Source organism: Vulpes lagopus, chromosome 1 (assembly GCF_018345385.1).
Source record: "Vulpes lagopus strain Blue_001 chromosome 1, ASM1834538v1, whole genome shotgun sequence".
In the NCBI taxonomy this organism is placed as follows: Eukaryota; Metazoa; Chordata; class Mammalia; order Carnivora; family Canidae; genus Vulpes; species Vulpes lagopus.
The window spans coordinates 14,152,347-14,174,788 of NC_054824.1; the positions used below are offsets into that span (position 1 = coordinate 14,152,347).

The 22,442-nt window shown below is 33.2% G+C and overlaps 1 protein-coding gene and 1 pseudogene across 3 annotated transcripts in view; one reads left to right on the forward strand and one right to left on the reverse strand.

Moving 5' to 3' along the window:
* ASCC3 (activating signal cointegrator 1 complex subunit 3) overlaps positions 1-22,442 on the forward strand; it is a 347,397-nt gene that overhangs the window by 91,725 nt on the left and 233,230 nt on the right. For all 3 annotated transcript variants that reach the window (XM_041745387.1, XM_041745404.1, XM_041745396.1), the window contains exons 9-10: positions 7,864-8,064; positions 8,509-8,649. In XM_041745387.1, coding sequence (XP_041601321.1) covers positions 7,864-8,064; positions 8,509-8,649 — 342 coding nt within the window. The remainder of the gene's footprint in view (positions 1-7,863; positions 8,065-8,508; positions 8,650-22,442) is intronic.
* Positions 72-823, reverse strand: LOC121485272 (annotated as a pseudogene).

Here is a 22,442-nt window from a genome sequence, read left to right on the forward strand (position 1 = left end):
TCACTGACAATGGCGCAAGGAAGTTTTAAGGTGTAAGAGACTTGATATTGTATTAGCAAAATTCCGAAGAATTTATTATTAATACTAAAAACTTCAGTTGTACCTAAAGTGATAAACTTTTATGACCGCTAATTAAAGAAAAGCAACAGTGCAAGTTTACACATGTTACTTAAGGCAAAGACTAACAGCTAAAGAGAACTCTAGTTGGAATGTTGATTTTGTTCATTCAGCCACTTCTTGGTTTAAAGACTCATGACACGTTGAATGAAATCATCATAGGGGAAATTCACAGCACCTTGTTGAGCAGTATCCCATCTTTGAAAGCTGTCAGATCTGGCAGTTTGATGCAGCAGGTGATGTAGTCATTGAAAGTGATCTTGAAATTGGTGTCGTATCATTTTGCAATTGAATTCACAGCTTGGGAACTCAACCGAAATCCCATTGTGGTCAGGGCCCTCTGCAGTTCTTGAGGATCCACTGTTCCACTCCAATCACTGTCAAAACTGATGAAGTGTTGTGTCCAACCCTTCAGAACAGCCCAGAGTTCTTTAAATTCATTGAAACCCATTGTGCCTGACATATCTGTACCCAGCATTGAAATCATAAGCCAACAAGTTTCCAGGTTAAAAGGTTTGTATCCTTCAGGTGTCAGGCATCTCTGCAGTTCATCAGTTTCTGCTTGCCCATCCTGTACAGCTCCAGCAGCAAAGTAACTATACAGCAGATCCTGAGTTTGTCTGGAAAATGTAGGCCCTCCCAGAGCCCCTCCATACCTACCTGGGTAGTACCTGCTGATAGCACCAGAGTGTCCTAGATACACCATGGTGCAAACTGCACCCCCCAGCCCTCACTTGCAACAGTATTTTAAGGATTCTTTTGCAATGGTTCTTTTGAAATAAATGTAGAGACTTATTAATGGGCAAAATAAATCATAGTATAATATTAAATAATAAATTTGGTGGTAATTTGTAGTTGGAACTAAGATAAACTGAATTCAGGTTCTATCTTTTCTGCAATCTATTAGCAGTGTGCACGTGAGTGGTCATTTAACTTTTCTGGACGTCAGCTTCCTATGCTGACTTCTTCACATTGTCTTTCCAAAAAAAGAAAAAAAAAAAAAAAAAACCCTTAGAGGTAGAGGAGTTTTTGTGGTACTCTGGTCTTCATAGTCTAGTCGTGGCTTTCTTTCTTTCTTTCTTTTTTTTTTTTATCTTCATCATTTCTGCTACACCATCTTTCCATATCCTTTATACAACTATAGTTGACCCTTGTACAACTTGGAGGTTGGGGCACCAGCCTCCCATGTGGTCAAATCTTTATATAACTTTTGGCTCCCTCAGAATTACCTACTAGTAGCCTACTGTTGATCAGATGCCTTACTAATAACATAAATAACACATATTTTACATGTTGTATGTGTTGTATATTGCATTCTTCCAATAAAGTAAGCTAGGGAAAAGGAAACATTAGTAAGAAAATCATGAAAGAAAAAATACATTTATAGTACTGTACTATAAAAAATCTGCATATAAATGGATCTGCATAGTTCAGGAGTCAACTGTACTAACTTTTGGCTAGTTCCAGGTGTTTTTATAAAAAAAAAAAAGATCTTATTTATTAGAGAGAGCATGTGTGTGAGAGAGAGCACAAGCAGGGAGAGAGAAGCCAAGGGAGAGGGAAAAGCAGGCTCCCTACTAAGCAGGGACTCCAGGATCATGACCTGAATGGAAGGCAGATGCTTAACTGAGTCACCCAGGTGCCCTAGGTGTTTTTCTAATACTCTCTTTCATCTGAAATGGCATTCTTCTTACTGTCTCTTCTTCCCTTCAAATAACTCAGCATGGAGTCCTATCTTTATTATAGAAAACTAAAATGGTATAATTTTCTCCTTCAAGCCACAAACTATATATTTTAAGGATAGTTTTAGACACTCTCCAACTTTTCTTGAGAAAATGAATATTTACACTGACATAAGACTTTAGTGTATTTATAAGTGGTCAGTGAATGACTGTTGAATAGATGTTTTAGACCTCAATATGTACTAAGTTTGTTAGGATATTCTTCTAATGCTCTAGTTTACTTCTTTCTTGAACTATAACCTTTAAGAACAAAATAAGTTTCTTATTCAAGATTGAATATAGGTTTTTTCTGAACTGCTATACATTTTGGTAGATCCAGTTTACGGTTTCTTTGGAGGATACTATATGTAAAGTGCATATCTTTTTAAAGATTTTTTCCCCTGTTAACTTAATCGATCTATAAGTAAATAAAAATTTATTTAGAGGCCGATGATGTTTCTGGCATTTGGTTAGGTATTACGGTAATACAAAAAGTAATAAAACTGAATCTTTAGTTTCAATTCAGATATACATAGGAATCAGTCATTTCAGTATTTGTAGTTAAGGGTTATACTGACCATATATAAAGAGGTTTCTATGAACCTTTAGTTGCTGAGAGATATAGTACCTTAAAATTTGTTGAAATATGGAAAAGTATAATTAAGTTAATGTAATAATTGCTTAGGGAATTGGGAAGGACTAGAGTTTGCTTAGGGAATTGGGAAGGACTAGAGTTTACATTTGATCTTAAACTCAAATGATAATGAAGAGTTTCTCAGAGTTAGGAAAGGCATTATATGTAGTGCAAAGGCGCAAAGAATAGAATACTATTCAAGAGAATACTATATATAAATAACAGTGGTGGAAAATAATAAGTGTTCACATTTTAAAAGGTTCTATTTGCTGCATATTCTATGCCTTAGAAGATTTTGTGTTTCATAACCTGTATGGTTAAGATCGACAGTAAGAATTCTTTGAAACCTTCAAACTGGAATGTGACATCAGATTTGTAATTTAGAAATAGTAGACTCTGTATGTCTTGTCATGAGTCCATAAAAACTGTTTGGAAATTGCAACATTCATTCCCAGTACTATTTTAATAAGCTTCATATAAAAACAAAGATGACATAGGACAGTGATGATAATAGGTGCTATTAGTTTTATTTCAACACTTTTAATAAGTACCTACTCTGTATATACTTTGTCCTATAAGGGGTTTATGAATTTTATCAATTAAAGACTGCAGTTTTGAAGTTATAATATCTGAGTTCAGATGCTAGCTCCATCACTTATAGCTGTATGAACATATATATAAGTCTTTTAAAGTCTCAGTTTCTTCATCTATAAAATGGTCTGGTATGGTTATTACAAATAATTAGGATATTCATTTAAAGGATTTACCTTGTGATTGACCTCTAATAAGCATTCCATGAATATTGCCAATTTTTATTAATCTTTATAACTTCCTGTGTAACATTACTAATTTGCAGATGTGGAAATAGAACTCAGAGATACTAAGTATCTTCAAGGTTGTAGTGGAAATAGTGGTGGAGCCAGTATTTTAACCTGGGCTTCTACAATTCCAATCTCTCCCTCCACTTATCCCCCTGCTCCCAAGCGTCAACTAAGCTGCTTTCTGTCACTATAGGTTAGTTTGTATTTTCCAGATTTGTATATAAATGTTAACTATGCAGTATATATTCTTTTTTTGTCTGGCTTCTTTTATTCAACAATCATTTTGAGATTCATTTATGTTGTTGCATCTCAATAATTTATTGCTGAGTAATAATATTCATTTTATGAATATGCCACATTTTATTCATTCGTCTCTTGGACATTTGAGTTGTTTCTGCTCTTAAGGTATCACAAATAAAGCTGCTATGAACATTTGTGTACAAGCTTTTGTATGTACATATACTACTTCTTTCTTTTGGGTTCAAGCCTGGAAGTGATATGGCCAGATCATATGTTAATTGTATGTTTAATTAACTTTTAAAAAATTGCCAAGTTGCTTTCCAAAGTGATTATACTATTTTACATCCATACCAGTAATAGGTATGAGGGCCAGTTTCTTCACATCCTCCTACCAACACTTGAAGTGGCCACTTTTAAAAATCTTAGCCGGGATCCCTGGGTGGCGCAGCGGTGTGGCGCCTGCCTTTGGCCCGGGGCACGATCCTGGAGACCCGGGATCGAATCCCACATCAGGCTTCCGGTGCATGGAGCCTGCTTCTCCCTCTGCCTGTGTCTCTGCCTCTCTCTCTCTCTCTCTATGTGACTATTATAAATTAATAAATTAATTAATTAATTAATTAATTAATTTAAAAAATCTTAGCCATTTTAATAGATGTGTAGTGTTACCTCATTGTGATTTTAACTTTAATTTTCATAATGACTAATGATGCTGAGCATCTTTTTGTGTGTTTATTGCCATCCACATATTTCTTTTGGTGAATTGATTGTTCAAATCTTTTGCCCATTTTAAAAATTGAATTGTTTTCTTACTGTTGTGTTCAAAGAATCCTTTATGTATCTGGGATATAATTCCTTTATCAGATGTATATATACTTCACAGCGATTTTTTTCCATGCTGGCTTCTTTCATTTTCTTAACAATGTCTTTTCAAAAGATTGTTTTTTTCATTTTGTTGAATTAAATTTAGTTCATCAATTTGTTCATTTGTAGGTTATGGTATATTTAAGACATCTTGGCCTAACTCAGGACCACAGATATTTTCTCTAATTTTTTTTACTACGAGTTTTATAGTTTTAAGTTTTACATTTAGGTCAGTGATCTGCTTTGAGTTAATTTTTGTATGGTGAGAGGTATGTGTTCAAATTTATTCTTTTTGCCTGTAGATATCCATTTGTTCCGACATCATTTATTGAATAATGCTATGCTTTGTCATCTGCAATGGCTTTGGGCCTTTGTCAAAAATCTATTGTCAGTATATGTGAAGGTTTATTTGTGAATTCTCTGTTCTGTTCTTTGATCTATTTATGCTATCTTTATGCTAATATAATACTGGTTTGATTTTTCCAGTTTTTTTTTTTTTTTTTTTAAGATTCTATTCATTCCGAGGGGGGAGGGAGGGTAGAGACACAGGCAGACTGAGAAGCAAGCAAGGAGCCCAACGTGATACTCTCGATCCTGGGACTCCAGAATTACGCCCTGGGCCGAAAGCAGGTGCCAAACCGCTGAGCCACCCAGGGATCCCCTCCAGTTTTTAAATAATCTTTGATATCAGTTAGTCTGAGCTCTTTTATGTTGTTCTTTTTCACAATTGTTTTGTCTCTTCCAGGTCCTTTGTGTTTCCATATGAATTTTAGAATTGACTTGTTAATTTTCATAAAAAAGCCTTTTCAAAAAAAAATTAAAAAAAAAAAAAAAAAAAAGCCTTTTCAGATGTTGATTGGAATTGCAATAAACTTATAGATCAACGGGAAGAATTGACATCTTTTATAGAGTTTTCTTACATTTCATTTCTTCTAGCATAATTATATAGTTCTCAGTATATATGTGTTTTTTATTTAATTTTTAATTTACTTTCAGATTTTTCCTTGCTAATATATAGAAATATAATTTTTTTAAAAATTTGAATTTGTATCGCAACCTTCTTATATCACATATTACTGTTGGGAAATTTTTGATAGATTCTGTTAGATTTTTTTGTATAGAAATCATGTCATCTCTGGAGCACCTGGGTGGCTCAGTGATTGAGTGTCTGCCTTTGCCTCAAGTTGTGATCCCAGGTGATCCCAGAGTACTGGGATCATGGGATCGAGTCCTGCATCGGGCTTCCCACAGGGAGCCTGCTTCTCCCTCTGCCTGTGTTTCCGCCTGTCTCTGTGCATCTCTCACGAATAAATAAATAAAATTAAAAAAAAAATCGTGTCATCTCTAAATGAAAGCAATTTTTGACTTCAGTTGGCTAGGGAATAATCACTTTTGTTGATCTTCTCAAAGAATGAGCTTTTCTGTTTTCCATTTCATTGATATCCACTATGATTCTTACTGTTTCTTCTGCTTACTTTAGTTTTAATTTTTCCTTTTTTATTTTGGAAAATGAAATTATAACCTTGAAACTTTCCTTCTTTTTTCATATAGGTGGTTAGTGCTATTTTTCCTCACTAAGTGCTTTAGCAGCATCCACAAATTCTCATATGTTGAGCTTTCTTTTTCCTTCAGTTAAGAATACTTATTAAATTCCTATTGATTTCTTTTTAATCCATGGGTTATTTAGGAAGTGTATTATTTAATTTGAATATTTGGATATTTCCTAAGGCTATTTCTGTTAAGGATATTTAATTCCATTCCTTTGTGATCAGATGACATATTTTATATGAATTATTTTTCAATTTATTGAAACTTGTTTTATGGGCCAAAATATGGTATATTTTTAAAAATTTTTTACGAACACTTGAAGATAATTTGTATTCTGCTATTGTTAGATGGATAAATGTCAATCAGGTCAAATTGGTTGATAGTGCTATTCAGGTCGGCTATAATCTTGTTGATTTTCATGCCTACTTGTTCTATCAAGTGTTGGGAGGGATGTTGAAATTATTTGCATGTCTATTAGTTTTTCCTCCATACATTTTGAAGATCTGTTATTAGATATATGAATACTTAGGACTGTTATGCCCTACTGATGAATTATTTTCATTGTCATTATGAAATGACTGTTTTTAATCCTGGTAATACTCTTGGCTTTGAAATTTATTTTTTCTGACATTAATTTAACCATCCCAATTTTCTGCCATTAATCCTGTCCAGTGTTTTGTTTACTCTAAGGCATTATAGCTTTCATTTCTAAAGACTTTCCATATGAAAAATCTTAGGAAAAATTATTTAACCGCTCTGTGTCTTCATTTTCATCTTTATTAAAAGGACATAGTAAAAGTACCAAGGGCTGCCTGGGTGGCTCAGCTGAGCATCCAACTCTTGATTTGGCTCATGGTCTTAGGGTTGTGAGATCAAGCTCTGCTTTCAGGGTCTCTACTCAACCAGGAGTCTGCTTCTCTCTTCCTCTCACTGTGCCTACCCCACCCCCTGCTTCCACTTGTGCATTCTCTCTCTCTCTCTCTTTTAAAATAGATAAAATCCTTTTAATAAATAAAAAAATATATATAGAAAAAATATCTATACCATAGAATGTTTTTAAAGATTTTATTTACTTAGCACACTTGCATGAGTAGGGAAATGGGCAGAGGGAGAGGTGGATGCAGATCCCCCCACTGAGCATGTAGCCTGGTGGGCTCAATCCCAGAGCACCAGGATCATGACCTAAGCCAAAGGCAGACTCTTAACCAACTAAGCCACCCAGGTACCCGTTTTGAGAATTATTAATAAATATATCAAAGTGCTTACAAATATATATATCACAGTGTAAGTTCTGAATAAATATAATCGGCAGTTATTGTTCCTACTATTATGGCTGCTATTTAAAAAAGATATTTTTAAATCCATAACATATTGAAACAGAATTTCCTATTCCTTTATATACCCAGGAAGTTTCTTGCTTGGACTCTTATTAGTCATCTTCAGTCTAACTAAGCTAGAATGTCAATATATGAACTCAAAAGATACCGGTGTTTCATTTTATTTCCTTATGTGATTAATTTATCATTGTTTTATACTTTGGATTATATATAAAGATATAGATATATAGTGTCACTATTGCATTTTTCAAATTTAGTGAGTATGCAACTCCCAAATGCATTAGAATTAGGTAGTTGTGAGTTTTCAACTACACACACTTTGGTTTAAATATTGGACATATTGAGAGAGACTGAACAAATCAGTCATTTTGTTTTGCTTTTAAATCAAAAGAAGTAAATGTTTGCATTTATTATTTTGTATGGGTCCTTCGCATTATCATTGTTTATAATAGTCTTTCTTTCTTCTTTCTTTCTTTCTTTCTTTCTTTCTTTCTTTCTTTCTTTCTTTCTTCTTTCTTTCTTCTTTCTTTCTTTCTTTCTTTCTTTCTTTCTTTCTTTCTTTCTTTCTTTCTTTCTTTCTTTAGATTGGGCAGCTGGCTTTTAAGGGAATGAAGAGACTGAATAGAATCCAGTCAATCGTGTTTGAGACTGCCTACAACACCAATGAGAACATGCTGATTTGTGCCCCTACTGGGGCTGGAAAGACCAACATTGCAATGCTTACAGTTTTGCATGAAATACGCCAACATTTTCAACAAGGTGTTATCAAAAAGAATGAATTTAAGGTAGGAAATTAACAAATCAGACCACAACCTTTATAAACTGTAAAATTAAAATCGTTTGTAGTTGTACATGTTACATGAAATCTGGAAAGTTTTAAGGATATTATTTATGATCTCAGGTAAAGATTGCTGCTTGATTTACTCTGTTACTCTTAAGGCAGTCCCTGTTTGTGTTATGAAAATGCTATTACCCCTATGAAAATACATTTAGCTTTGAAACAGAACCAATGTTCAAAGTGATGTGGCTGTATAAACAAATTCCATTATCCTTTAAGCAGCTGCACACTTACCAAAGAAAAGAGAACTACTTTTCAGATATCACTATTAAGATTCCTTTTACTTCTAGTAGCTACAATTATATTTCACAATAAATTGTGACTTATATTGACCGCTTTGAAACAAATGTAGTTTTTGCTCATTCATCAAGGTAGTGTTTCTTTGGCACAGATTGTATATGTTGCTCCAATGAAGGCCTTGGCAGCTGAAATGACAAATTACTTCAGCAAACGTCTAGAGCCCCTGGGCATCGTTGTGAAAGAATTGACTGGGGATATGCAGTTGTCAAAAAATGAAATTTTACGAACTCAGGTATGTTGTATACTTATATTTTTTGTTTAATACCATTTTTTTTAGGTAAACATAAACATAATGGAATTCTTTTATTTGTAATCACATCTTACCTCTACAAAAGAGATTTTTGCTAATGCTTAGTCCTATTTTATCCCTTCTAACTTATGTGATTCCTGGTATGTCTTGAATATTATTAAATGCCTGGTATAAATTTTAAGTTCGTTGACAGCAAATGTTGTTCTTTAAAAACAGTAGAGAATGAGAATGTAGATAAGACCAGACTTCAATTTTAAGAGCAGGAAAATATAGAGATCCTTAAATTATGCCACTAGTATTCTAAACTATACCATAAGGATTAACATATAATAAAAGATTTTAGTCGTTCTTTATTTCATCATATAGAAAGTTATTAAATCACGTGCTGTATATAGCACTATATTAGGTGAAATGCATGACAACAAAGATATTTAAGATACAATTCCTGCCTTCAGGTATCTTATATAATGACTGAATAGGCAAAAATTACATTACAGCTACAACTAGATTATCATTAATTGGATGGAACATATAAGTAAGGTAATGTTCATAATGCTTGAAAAACTACAATAATGGATAACCATTATTAATGGGACAATCCAGCCACAAGAGTGGTCTGGAGTGGTAATGAGGGAGTATCCTGACTGATCAACCTGGCATCCTTGCCAACCTCTTTTCTCACCTACAGTTGCCTTTCAGGTTATTAAATATGTATTTTAAACAATAATCCTGATATGTTATTAATACTATTAAAGTTTAAAGTCAGGAGTTGAGGGATGGGGAATTGGAAAAAACTGGTCAAAAGGTATAAACGTCCAGTTATGAGATAAATAAGTAGTAGAAATATGTACATGATAACCAAGGCTAACACTGCTGTATGATATATAGGAAAGTTCTTAAAAGAGGAGATCTGAAGAGTTCTCATCACAAGGAGAATTTTTTTTTCTTTTTCTGTATCTATGTAAGATGATGAATTAACTAAACCTACTGTGATAATCATTTCACAGTATACGTAAATCAAATTATCATGTTCTACACCTTAAACTTATACAGTGGATATTTCTTAGTGAAACTAAAAAAAGAAACAAAAATGGGCAGAGGAAATGAATAGACATTTTCCAAAGGAGGTATACAAATGGACATTAGGTATATGCAAAGATGTCCAGCATCACTAATCATCAAAGAAATGCAAATCAAAACTATGAGATGTCACCTCACACTTTTTAGAATGATTATTATCAAAAAGATATAAGAAATGCTGACAAATATGTAGAGAAAAGTGAACCTTTATACACTGTTGTTGGAAATGTAAATTGGTGTAGTCATTGGAAAAGAGTACGGAGGTTCCTCAAAAAATAAAAATAGAACTACCATATGATCCAGTAATCTACTTCTGGTATATATCTAAAAGAAATGAAATTAGGGTATCAAAGATCCTATGTTCATTACAACATTTTTAACAGCAGCCAAGAAAAAAAAAATACTTTTAGAGTTTAAAGATTAGTGACGATCAGATCCTTGTTTCAGTTGTAGTTAGATAAAAGTCAGTGATCAGGATGTTGCTCTGGTTATTTTTAATATCCTTTTTATTTTATGGAATAATGAAGGGGAGTATATCAATGTTTAGAATCACTGACAGTTTTTAAAAAAATCTATAGTTTGACAGTTTTGTGTTTCAGAAAGAGGTAGCAGAAGGAAAATTTAGTAAAGCTTACAGCATAGTTTTGTTTAAGATGTGTAGAACTTTTTCTTTTCCCCTTTACATTGTAACAGAATCTCAGATTTACTTATTTTGTTAGCATAAATAGATTTTTAACTGCTGAAATGATCAATGGTAGAACAATCATTATTTGAATTTTTACTATATATTTATAAATTCAGGTAATGGCTCATTAGGAGCTTAGCCTTTCTTTTCCTTCTGATTTTTAGCTTCAAAATTAATTTTAAGTGTATAATGTATTTCCCCTACTGTTAATTTAGGTCTCTTAATTGGTAAATCCTAATTTTGAGATAATGTAAACGAATTTTGATGTAATTTATTATAAAAAATACATTGTTTTGTTAAATATTTTATCAGTGGCAACACTGAGTAGTAAACAAACTAATACTTTTGTTATTGTGTCATTGTGAATTTTAGCTTATATTGCCTAACTGTGATATATGGTTAGATTTTAAAAACCAGACTAATATGTGTAATCTTCATTAATTATTTTGGCTAAAATTAATATGGTAATTTCCAACTTATGTTTTATCCCATTGCCTTGAAGGGATATGTATCTTTTATTAGTGGTAGGGTTGTTTTATAATGATTCTTTGGGTTAGCATTATCCTGAACTCCATCAGCTGACAGTTTTAAGCTATTCTAGTTCATGCTTTCAGCCACTAGATCTGTGTGTCCATGATTGGAAAATCCACTCATTAGGAAAAGCCTCAAACACAGATTTGGTTCTGTGTGGCTTTATCTTTTTCAGAGTCGACTTTTATTTATTCTGGTGTGAGCCTGCTTTTTAGCATGGGACTATTGGATTTCCCCCTATGTGTTAGTTTTCACTTCAACATTCAGAAGATTACCATGTTGCTGGATTTTTCACTTTAATTTTCAAACTGCTTTCTCAGTTCTGAATCCTAGCTCTGAACTCTGATTTCTGGCACCTTTTGCCAGTGGGGCTGTGGTTTTCCTACCCCTTTTTTTGCAGTAATAGCAATGGGTGTGGGGTCATACTCTTAGGTCAAATATTTGCAAACTGATAATCCTTACCACTTTCATTTATAGTTTTGACGTTACTTTTTTGTTTTTCCTGTTTTCTCATACTTTCATGTTTCTTAAAAGTTATTTGTATTAATTGTATACAGTATTTTAAAATTATTTGCAGAGATTCATACCACAGCTTTGCTCATCTGCCATTAGTGGAAGAAGATTCCAATATCCTAATATTTTTATTATTGAATTTATTAGTATTTCATAAACACTAATTTTATTTTTCTAGCAGTGAAGGTAGAAAGCATATTTTAAAAATAGAACTGCTCTTTTAAAAGGTAATCCACACCAAAACCCATAAGATACGTAGGAATAAACCTAACCAAAGATGTAAATGATCTATACGCTGAAACTATGGAACACTAATGAAAGAAATTAAAGAAGACACAAAAAAATGGAAAAACATTATGTGCTCATGGATTGGAAGAACAAATATTGTTAAAATGTCTATACTACCCAAAACAATCTACAAATTCAAGGAAGTCCTGATCAAAATAACGCCAGCATTTTTTATAGAACTAGAACAAACAATCCTCAAATTTGGTAAAACCAGAAAAGATCCCAAATAACCAAAGTAACATTGAGAAATGAAACCAAAGCAGGAGGCATCAGAATCCCAGACTGTATTATACAACTGTAATCAACAAGACAGTATGGTACTGGCACAAAAACAGATAGATCAATGGAACAGAATAGATAATTCAGAAATGGACCCTCAACTATATTGTCAACTAATCTTTGACAAAGCAGGGAAGAATATCCAATGGAAAAAAGTCTCTTCAACAAATAGTGTTGGGAAAACTGGACCAATTTCTTATACTATACCCAAAAATAAATGCAAATGGATGAAAGACTTAAATATAAGACAGGAAACCAGCAAAATCCTAGAGGAGAAACCAGACAGCAAACTCTTTGACCTTGGTCACAGTAGCTTCTTACTAGACATACCTCCGGAGGCAAGGGAGACAAAAGCAAAAATAAAAATAAACTATCAGGACTTCATCAAGCTTCAGCATAGCAAAGGAAACAACAAAACTAACAGCCAACAGAATGGGAGAGGATATTTGCAAATGAAATATCGGATAATGGGCTGGTATCCACAATCTATAAAGAACTCATCAAACTCAACACCGAAAAAATAAATAATACAGTCAAGAAATGGGCAGAAGACCTGAATAGACTTTCTCCAAAGAGGACCATACAAATGGCTAACAGACACATGAAAAAATGTTCAACATCACTCATCACCAGGTAAATACAAATGAAAACCACAAAGAGATGCCACTTCACACGTCAGAAAGGCTAAATTAACAACTCAGGAAACAATAGATGTTGGCGAGGTTGTGGAGAAAGGGGAACCCTCTTGTACTGTTGGTAGGAATGCAAACTAGTACAGCTATTCTGGAAGACAATATGGAGGTTCCTCAAAAAGTTAAAATAGATCTATCCTGTAACCTAGCAATTGCACTACTAAGTATTTATCCAAAGAATACAAAAATAGTGATTAAAAGGGGCACATGTACCCCAATGTTGAAAGCAGCAGTGTCCACAATAGCAAAAATATGGAAACACCCCAGATGTCCATCAACAGATGAATGGATAAAGAAGATGTGGTGTATTTACATATATATATATATATACATATATATATATATACACACACAACAGAATGTTACTTACCATCAAAAAGAATGAAGTCTTGCCATTTGCAATGATGTAGAGGGAACTAGATTGTATTAGGTTAAATGAAGTAAGTCAGAGAAAGTCAAATGTCATCATATAATTTCACTCTGTGGAACTTAAGAAACAAAATAGATGAACATAGGGGAAGGGAAGGAAAAATAAAATAAAAACAGAGAGGGTGGGCAGCCCTGGTGGCTCAGCGGTTTAGCGCCGCCTTCAGCCCAGGGTGTGATCCTGAAGACCCGGGATCGAGTCCCACATTGGGCTCCCTGAATGGAGTCTGTTTCTCCCTCTGCCTGTGCCTTTGCGCCTCTGTCTCTGTCTCTGTCTCTGTCTCTCTCTCTCTCTATCTCTCATGAATAAATAAAATCTTAAAAAAAAAAAAAAGAAATGAGAGGGTAGCAAAGCATAAGAGAGATTCAATTATAGAAAACAAATTGAAGTCTGCTCAAGGAAAGGTATGGATGAGGACATGGAGTAAATGGCTGAATGGGATTAAGGAGAGCACTTGCTGGGATGAACAATGGATGTTATATGGAAGTGGTAAATCACTAAATTCTACTCTTGAAACCAATACTACACCATATGTTAATGAACTTGAATTTTTTAAAAAAATAAACACTATTGTTTACTATAAGAATTATTAAAAAAGAAAACAATTATTATTAGGTATGCCTTTTTTTTTGTTGCTATTGTTATTCCCATGAAGAATAAACAGAATTTGAGCCTGAAATAAATAAACAAACAACCTAAAACTCCTACATTTTTTTCTTATAACTTTATAGAATCTTATTATTCCAAATGAATTTTTCTCAAAACTATATTCAATGTGTTATATGCAAAATACCTTTTATCATCATTATTTTAATCATCTGTATATAGACATTTTAGTTTCTTAAAAATGACTTTTTAATTAAAAGGATTTTCTCTAAATTTCTAATATTCTTTGTGAAATTTGAGTGTTCAGATATCCTCTAGCTTTTTCCATGAAACATTTTAAGTTTGATTTTAAATTTTAAAAATTCAAGTTTAAACTTGAATTTAGATAATTGTCACCTGAAAACAGGGGTAACAATTGTGTTTATATATACCGTTGACCCTTGGACATTGAGGGGGTTAGGGAAACTGATTTCCCCCTCTCTACCATCATCAGAAATCCATGTAAAACCTTTAACTTTCTAGAAACTTAACTACTACTAGCCTACTGTTCACCAGAGCCTTACCAGTAACATAAACAGTCTATGAATACATATGTTTATATGTATTACCTATTGTATTCTTACAGTTAAGTAAGCTAGAGGAAAGATAATGTTATTAGGAAAAATCATAAGGAAGAGAAAATACCTTTAATATCTTTATCAAAATAAATATGCATATAAGTGCACCTGCAGAGTTCAAACATGTCATTCAAGGGTCAATGGAGTCTATTTAACAAATTTTGGTTCTTTTTATGTAACTTGTACACTTAACACAATGAATTATGTTTAAAATTTTTAAGTTTATACAGTAAAGAGAAGAAAGATTTTTAGCTTTGTAGAACATAGTACAGTATTACATACAGATTCCAAATATATGGACACATTTGATTCTGAAAGTTTGTTCATGTATTCATAGAAGTTGTGTTATCTATGATACATTCCAAGGCTAGCTCCCAGAGTTAGCTGAACATATAATTACAGAGATTATATCTCAAAACTACATATCGGGACACATAATTTTTTTAATGTGTGCTTTTACTTTCATAATGTCTTAAAGCATATAGAATAACTCAATTTGACTTTTAACAGATTTTCTTTATTAAAGATAAAATTTGTTGAAATTTGAACCATTCTGGAGTATCTGTGACCATTCATATGATGATACTCTACCTAAAGAAATGAATTTTGTATCCTGATGCATACAATGAAGTTTAGGGAAGAAATCAACTCAGTTTATTCTTTTATTGCTTGGGAGTCTAGCATTAAGAAATTTTCTACAAATATAAGTTCTGTTTTTGCAGTCTCATCTCACTGTTGTGCAAAATCAAGGGCTCTTCCCCTGTATATTTCTGCTTTAGTCTTTCTCACACCATTACAGTTTTTTTTTTTTTTTTTAATTTTAAACCCTGCACTGATTTAGTTATTCTCATTACTCTATGGTGGCAACTCTCAAATGTGATACAGGGATATCCTGTTTCCTAAGATTTTTGTGGGAATCAGCAAAGTTAAAACCAATTTTCATAGTAACATTATGTTACTTTCTCCACTCTCTTTTTCTCATGGTATACAGTGGAGTTTTCCAGAGTCTGTATAATGTATGGTGTCATCATTTACAGCTAATGAAATGAATACTTTCTATTTTTGTGATATAAAAATTTTTCAGCTTCACTTTCTAATATAAGAAATTGAGAGAGAGGGGGATCCCTGGGTGGCTCAGCGGTTTAGCGCCTGTCTTCGGCCCAGTGCGTGATCCTGGAGACCCAGGATCGAGTCCCATATCAGGCTCCCTGCATGGAGCCTGCTTCTCCCTCTGCCCCCCCCCCTTTTCTGTCTCTCATGAATGATTAAAATCTTTTAAAAAATGAAAAAAAAAGAAATTAAGAGAGAGAAAGAGAACCAACCAATATAAGAGCTCTTTGGGGCCTCATTAATTTTAAGAATGCAGAGAAGTTCCAAAGCCAAAACATTTTGAGAACTACTACTTATGTAAAATAGGGGATTCTCTTCACAATCTACATCCAGCCTGGATTTCAACCTTATGTCCCAACTGCCTCCCAGTACAAACTATAGCCAGACTATTTTTGCTTTTTCTAAAGTAACATTGCTCAAATAACATGTTCTCAAATAAGCATTGCTATTTTGTAAGTTTCCTCGTGCCTTTTTTCTTTTTCATAATGTCATTCTTTATTAATTGATGTTTGTCCAAACCTTACCCATTCTTCAAAACCCAGTTCAAACCTTGTGAGTACTTTTTTCTTGCCTGAATCCTGTAAACCATCCATTTACATTCATAAAATAAGACTACTCCACAAAGTCTGTGGTTTTGGATCTGGTGTGGTCTTAGAAATCTGGACCACTCTCAAAATTTTGATTGCTCTTGTACTATATCTAGCTGTGTTATTGATGCTGATGAAGGAATATTTATGGAAAGACAAGAGAGTTAACATCTGAATACAAATTATCAGCCAGTCACTATGCTAAGTGCATATGTGTATCCTCACTCATAAGAAACTTTTAGCAGTGTCTCCACTTCATTGCTATAGAAAGTTAAAAATTAAAATCTACTTAGATATATATAATACATTATCAAAAGGCTTGTGAAATCCTCTCCCCTCATTGCCATTTGCTTATTTCTGAACTTCCCTAGACCTGCCCTGTGTCTTTTGTCAATATTTATTAATTCTGTAAGGGCAGGGATCGTGTGCTTGGCCTCAGTAATGGTCTATAAATTGAACCTCCTCTCTTGTATTTGCTCTTTATTCTCCTCCAGTATAAATATAGCCCTACTATCAGTGATGCTATTTCTTTGTAGACCTAAAATGTGTGGTTACTAACCTCTTCACCTTGTCCTACTATCTATCCTCTCACATTCTGAAAGATTAATAGACAGTGCTGTTATCATTGCATTTGAGATTGGGCTGCAGAGAGAGCAAGGCATGTAGCATTGCAGAGCATGTAGGAATATAGATATACTCAACTTTTGTTTTTGAAGTTCTAAATTTTTGCTTTCCTGAATTTTCACTTTTATAATTTTTACTAGCTTTTTAATGATTCCACTTGTAAAATTTTTTGGTAAGTTTCTCAATAATTAATACGATTAAACATAATCTTGAAATTCTCCTGTATTAAAAAAATATTTTGTTTTGTTAGTTTGTCTTTATTTCTGTAATATGGAAAACCAAACTAATCTCATTTGTCAATTCTCTGTCATGCTGGTCTGATCATATTATTTCCTTGCTCATAAACTTTCATTGGTTCTTTATTGCTTATTGAATTAAATCCAACTACCACACTTGTTAAAAATCTTCTATAATGTGAGATGTGATTTGTCATTCACTAGGGACTGTCAGATCTAGTAGCAGTTATGATTTTATTGAGGTTTGAACGTAAAAATTTCCTTTTACAAGACAGAATTAGAATTCTCAGGTTTATTGTCATGAAAAATAGTCTGTGTAGACAACAAATACCTATCTGGTCTTCAACTGAAAAGCCATTTTGTGGAGCTTTGAAGAACTCAGTAAATTTGTCATCCATGAAAACACCAATTGCCTTTTCCAGTCTTATATTCCATTGTTCTTCATCTATGATTACTTTCAGACTTATCCTAATTGTATCATTTGCAAACAGTTACTGTTTTACAATATTCATTGTTTTTAATGGTTCCATTTAGTAGTTGTGCTTTCCTTTATGTCTTGTCCTTCCGCATCTCAGATTATCCTTTCTGCATCCGTTCCCAGTATCATAGATTCAGTGTTCCTTTGAGCCTCAGTGAAAATACTAGTCAGAAATTTTAGAAAAGTTTTCCTGTCCTGGGAGTAACTTTGTATTAAAGCACGGCATGTGCCCTGCATTCTGAAATTGTTCTCCTTTTTCTTTATATATGTTTACTCATCCTTATGCTGGGCTAAGTTTATCTGTGGAAGTTTGAGAGTAGAGATGAACTATTTTAGGTTTTGTTTGTGTTTCTGTTTTGGCTGGGGATGGAGGAGATTCTGTTCAATTCTCTTAGGTGTAGGCAATAGCAAAGGGAACCTGAATCTATTATATTATTCTGTTTTACACTTGATCTTAGCCAAAAGGCCAAGAAGCGATATCATATTATTCTGTTTTCAGAGTTCTGGCAACCTTGGTTGGGAGGCAAGATGGGGTGTACATATGCATGTGCTTATGTCACATGCCCCTGATGTACTCTTCTCTCAGGAGGGTTTTTATTTTATTGAGAATATGCATATACTTAGAAGTAGAGGATAGGAACAAAAGGGAATTTGAAAAATGGGTTAGAAACTACATATGCTCAGATTTCAGTTTTATCTGGATAGCTATTTCTACCTTCTATATAAAATCTAAGAATGTCTTTATTTCATCTCCACTCCTGAAAGATATTTTTGCTGGACATAGAATTGTAGATTGTCAGTTCTTTCCTTTCAAACTTGAAAATGCACAAATTTTTTCTGGCCTCCAAGATTTCCGAAGAATATCCATTGCCATTTGAATTGTTGTTCCTCTGTAGGTAACATGTTTCTCTTAATCTTCTTTCAAGATTCTTTCTTTGCCTCTGGTTTACAGAAATTTGATTATGACACGTCTGGTTGTAGATTTGTTGGGTTCATACTGTTTAGTGTTTGTTTAGCTTCTTGAGTCTATAGGTTTGTCAAATTTGGTAAACTTTGAACTTTAATTTCTTCTATTTTTTTCAACCTATTTTCTCATTGTTGTTCAGATTTGATAAATTCTATTGATCTGTCTTTGGGTCCACAGATTCTTTCATCTGTTGTTTACATTCTTGCCATTGAGCTCTTGCAGTGAGTTTTTAATTTAGGTTGTTATAATTTTCATTTCTAAACATTCTACTTGGTTTTTCTTTGCTGGGACTCTTTTTTTAAGTTATTTTAAGTATGTTTAAAACTGCTCCCTGAAGGACTTTTTTGGTAGTTGTTTTAAATGTCTTGTCAGGTAATACTGACAGATGGGAAGGTAAACAGATGTAATATTCTAAGTTAACATTTTCTCAGCAGACGGTTATGTACCTGAGCATATCAGAGGACAAAGTAACTTCTACTAAGAATAGTGAGTTTGGTTTTAAATATACTGGGCATGGAAGATTATTGAAGTTTATAAACATAATTGAATTAGAAGGACAGAGTAGTCCAAAAGGACTCCAGAAACATTTTTGGAATTAGAAGTAAAATATCACTTAGCAGGTTTTCATTATATTGTTCCTAATATATCTGGTGAAATGTGTTAAATGCTCTGTACCTAAAGATTAGGATTTCCTGAATCTCATTAACTTTGCCCTCCTTGTTCTATAAAAGATTTAAAGTTTTTTAAGGAGCATATTTTTTTAAAAGCAAACATAAAACATCAAGATGATATAAACTAAGGGTAGGTAAGAAGAGCAGTAGGGTAAAAGAAAATAATAGGCCAGGTTAAAAAGAGAAGCCAAAAACAATACTAATGCAATATGCATATAACAAAGTTGAGGGAGGCCTGCCCCAGTTTATAAATCAGCAACCATTTGCCCAACAGAAGCCATTCTTGAGGGTAACAGGCACAAATATTTCCCAGGGGCCCTTTAAGAGAGAAAAATCAGTAATCTAATAAAACAGACTTCAATAACATCTCTCCAGTAGATGCAATGATAGGCTTTATGGACCTTTAAAAAAAAAAAATAGCTCTAACATATAGAATATAGAACCTGTGGAACCTTCTTATCGCCAGAACCACGGCCCTTGCGGCCCCCGGACTGCGGCTGCTGCCCATGCTCAGCGCCCATCCTCCTGCTCTTCTTTATATATAAAGAAGAAAGGTAGTCTGTTTCTTTTTCTTTTAGGGAATTATAAATAAGCTGTTCCCATGTTCACATGTTCAATATTGATGACTTCGGTATTTACTGGGGTTCTCATTGCTTGCTTTCTGCTGGATGCAGGTCCATAAAAATAATCACGTAAGCTGAAACCATGCAATGTGATCTTAATAATGTGAAAATGTTTCCAGTGGAGTTTTTGGCAGCACCTTATAATCAAACACTTTAGTGTTTTTATGGCAAAACTTTTTGGTATTTACATGAAGTATAAATTTACACAGGTCAGGTTTTGTCATGAACAATTTAAAAGCACTTCAGTTTTAGTTAGAACACTATAGATTTTAACTACACTGTGCTGGCACTTCCTGACTGCTGTCCTATGTTGAAGATCAAATGTTTTATATGAGTGATGAAGTATATATTATTAGGCACTCAAAATAACATTATATTGTTAGCTATGATGCAAAGCAGCTGAAAAGGTTTCATAAACTTTACTCAGTAAAAAGTACAATTATAAAGAGATGAATATCTGGTTAGTGAGATTCATGTTTTATAGAAATTAAAATGATTCTTGAAGACTCCAGGGCATATAGGCAGAAATATATGATAATTCTGGGAAAACTGGATTAGGTTAGCAGACATAGTTTATTTTTGAACAGTCAGTTCTCTAAAACTGAACTTCCTTGGTAGGGTAGGGACATCATAATTCAGACATATCCTCAGGTTTCTTCCCCCAAGGCATCCACAGAAACATGAGAATCTCTAGATCCTTATTTGTATCTCTGATTTTTTTGAAATTGCAGATTTATTCTTATCACTTACCTCTGAGATTTAAAAAAAAAAAAAAAACTCTGCTTAAAACAATCTGCTGATTGTTAACATTCTGTGTTAATTTGAATACTTTCTTGAACAATACCACATGCTTATGTTCTTCTCTATAATTTTATATGGTGTGATGTCTGAGAAAATATAGGGCTTATGAGTTCCTCAAAGCTTGATAGGTTAGGGCAATTTGTTTCAAGTAGTTCTTGATTTGAAAGCCAGTTTTCTGTTGTTTGGGGGCAGTTATTTTAGTCAGTATTGCAAGCAATTATTTTCAAAAAGGCCCTTGTCTCACAAACACTGCATCAGAAGCACAAAGTTGCTAAAATGCAGCATGCTAGCTGGTTAATTTTAGGAATTGTAGAGAGCTATGCTTTCTGTAATTTCTGTGACTGATCTAAATAGCTTCTTTTGAATTTATAGTTGGCACATGTCTGTAAAAAATTATTTTTATATATCAAAACTGGAATATATGAAATCATAGTTTTTATAGAGCTTTGTGCCACTGTAGCCATAAATAGTTTTTATAAAGAAACCTGAATGTACTTGTAATCATAATTGATTTGAACCTTGGTTAAGATTCATTACATAGAAATATTTACTGTCTGTTCTTAGATTATCAAAGTCATAAGAACATTAGAGGGCATGCCTCTATGTAGAATGATCTATATGATGTGAAATCCTATACTTTAGACCATTTTATATCCTAAATGTCATTTTCCATATGTTTTGTTGCATAGTTTTACAACTGGAGCTCTGTGGCACTTTATAAGATCAGTGTGAATTAAATGTTAATTTTATTTTGAGAATTTCCATACTTCAGTTTTTTTCTGACTTCAAAAGGATAATATGCTCATTGTAGAAAAGTTTAAAAAATACAGAAAATCACAAAGTTTAGCATCCATCCTCTTAATCTTTTTTCTAGGCAAATATGTAAAACAAATAAGTAAAAAAAATGAAAGTTGATTGTATATCATTTTGTTACATTTTTTCCAGTAAAATTTTTTGTGTATCATTGAATATTAGTTCATACTGCATGGCATTTGATAGCTACAGAGTATTCCCTTTATTGGATATACTAAGTTAACTGTACCCTTCTGGTGACTTTTACTTAAGAGCTTATTTACTCTTATTTACTTAAATTTATTAAATCACTCACTCCTAATGGATTGGACACTGAAGAGAAAGAGACAAATAGGATATTTCAGAAACTAAGCTGATTGGGTCGAGAAAAAATTTTCTTTTCTAATGTTTGAGTCAATTCTTCTTGGACTCCAGGTTAAGGGATTCCTTTACATTCACATTGATCAAAGTACCACAAATGCCTTCTTTACTTTTAACCATCAGTGTAAACAACATATCTTTAAGTCCAGAGATTTAGTTCCCTTAAGTCTTCTTTGTCTTATGTTGTTATTGATAGGCATGTATACGATACCCTTCCCGAGACTTACTCGTAGGATAGGCTGTGGGTTAGCTAGTTCTCGGTATTCCAATTCTAACTCTTTTTTTTCCTCTACTCTTCAAAGCAAATCTAAATGCAAGCTAATCTTGGAACTGCTATGTTTAAAAAATAAAATAACCAAAATTTTTTTCCTATATTCTAATTCTCATTATTGTCTATATATTGTAAATACTTTTTTATATTTTAAAGAAATATTAAGCACCTTATATGTTATAAGTCATAGAGCTTTGTATTGTAGATTCACCTATGTTTAGTCAGGCCTCAGCCTCACAAGCTGAATCTAAAAGAATTTAAAATGCCCAATGCCCTCTAGTCTTTGCTATTTGCCTTCAAAACATTTTTATGGTATAGTGCTTTGTTCCCTCAAGTTAGAGAAAACTAAAAAAATATTTTACTGTGGTTATTTGACATAATATATGAAATATTTTGAATATAGTGTTTTGCACATAGTTGGCCTTCAAAAAATGTTAGCCCCTTTCTGCTGCTTTATTGGGTTCTTTATTCTGCTCTTTACCCACTGTATCTCCTGAGTTATAACCCCAAAGTATA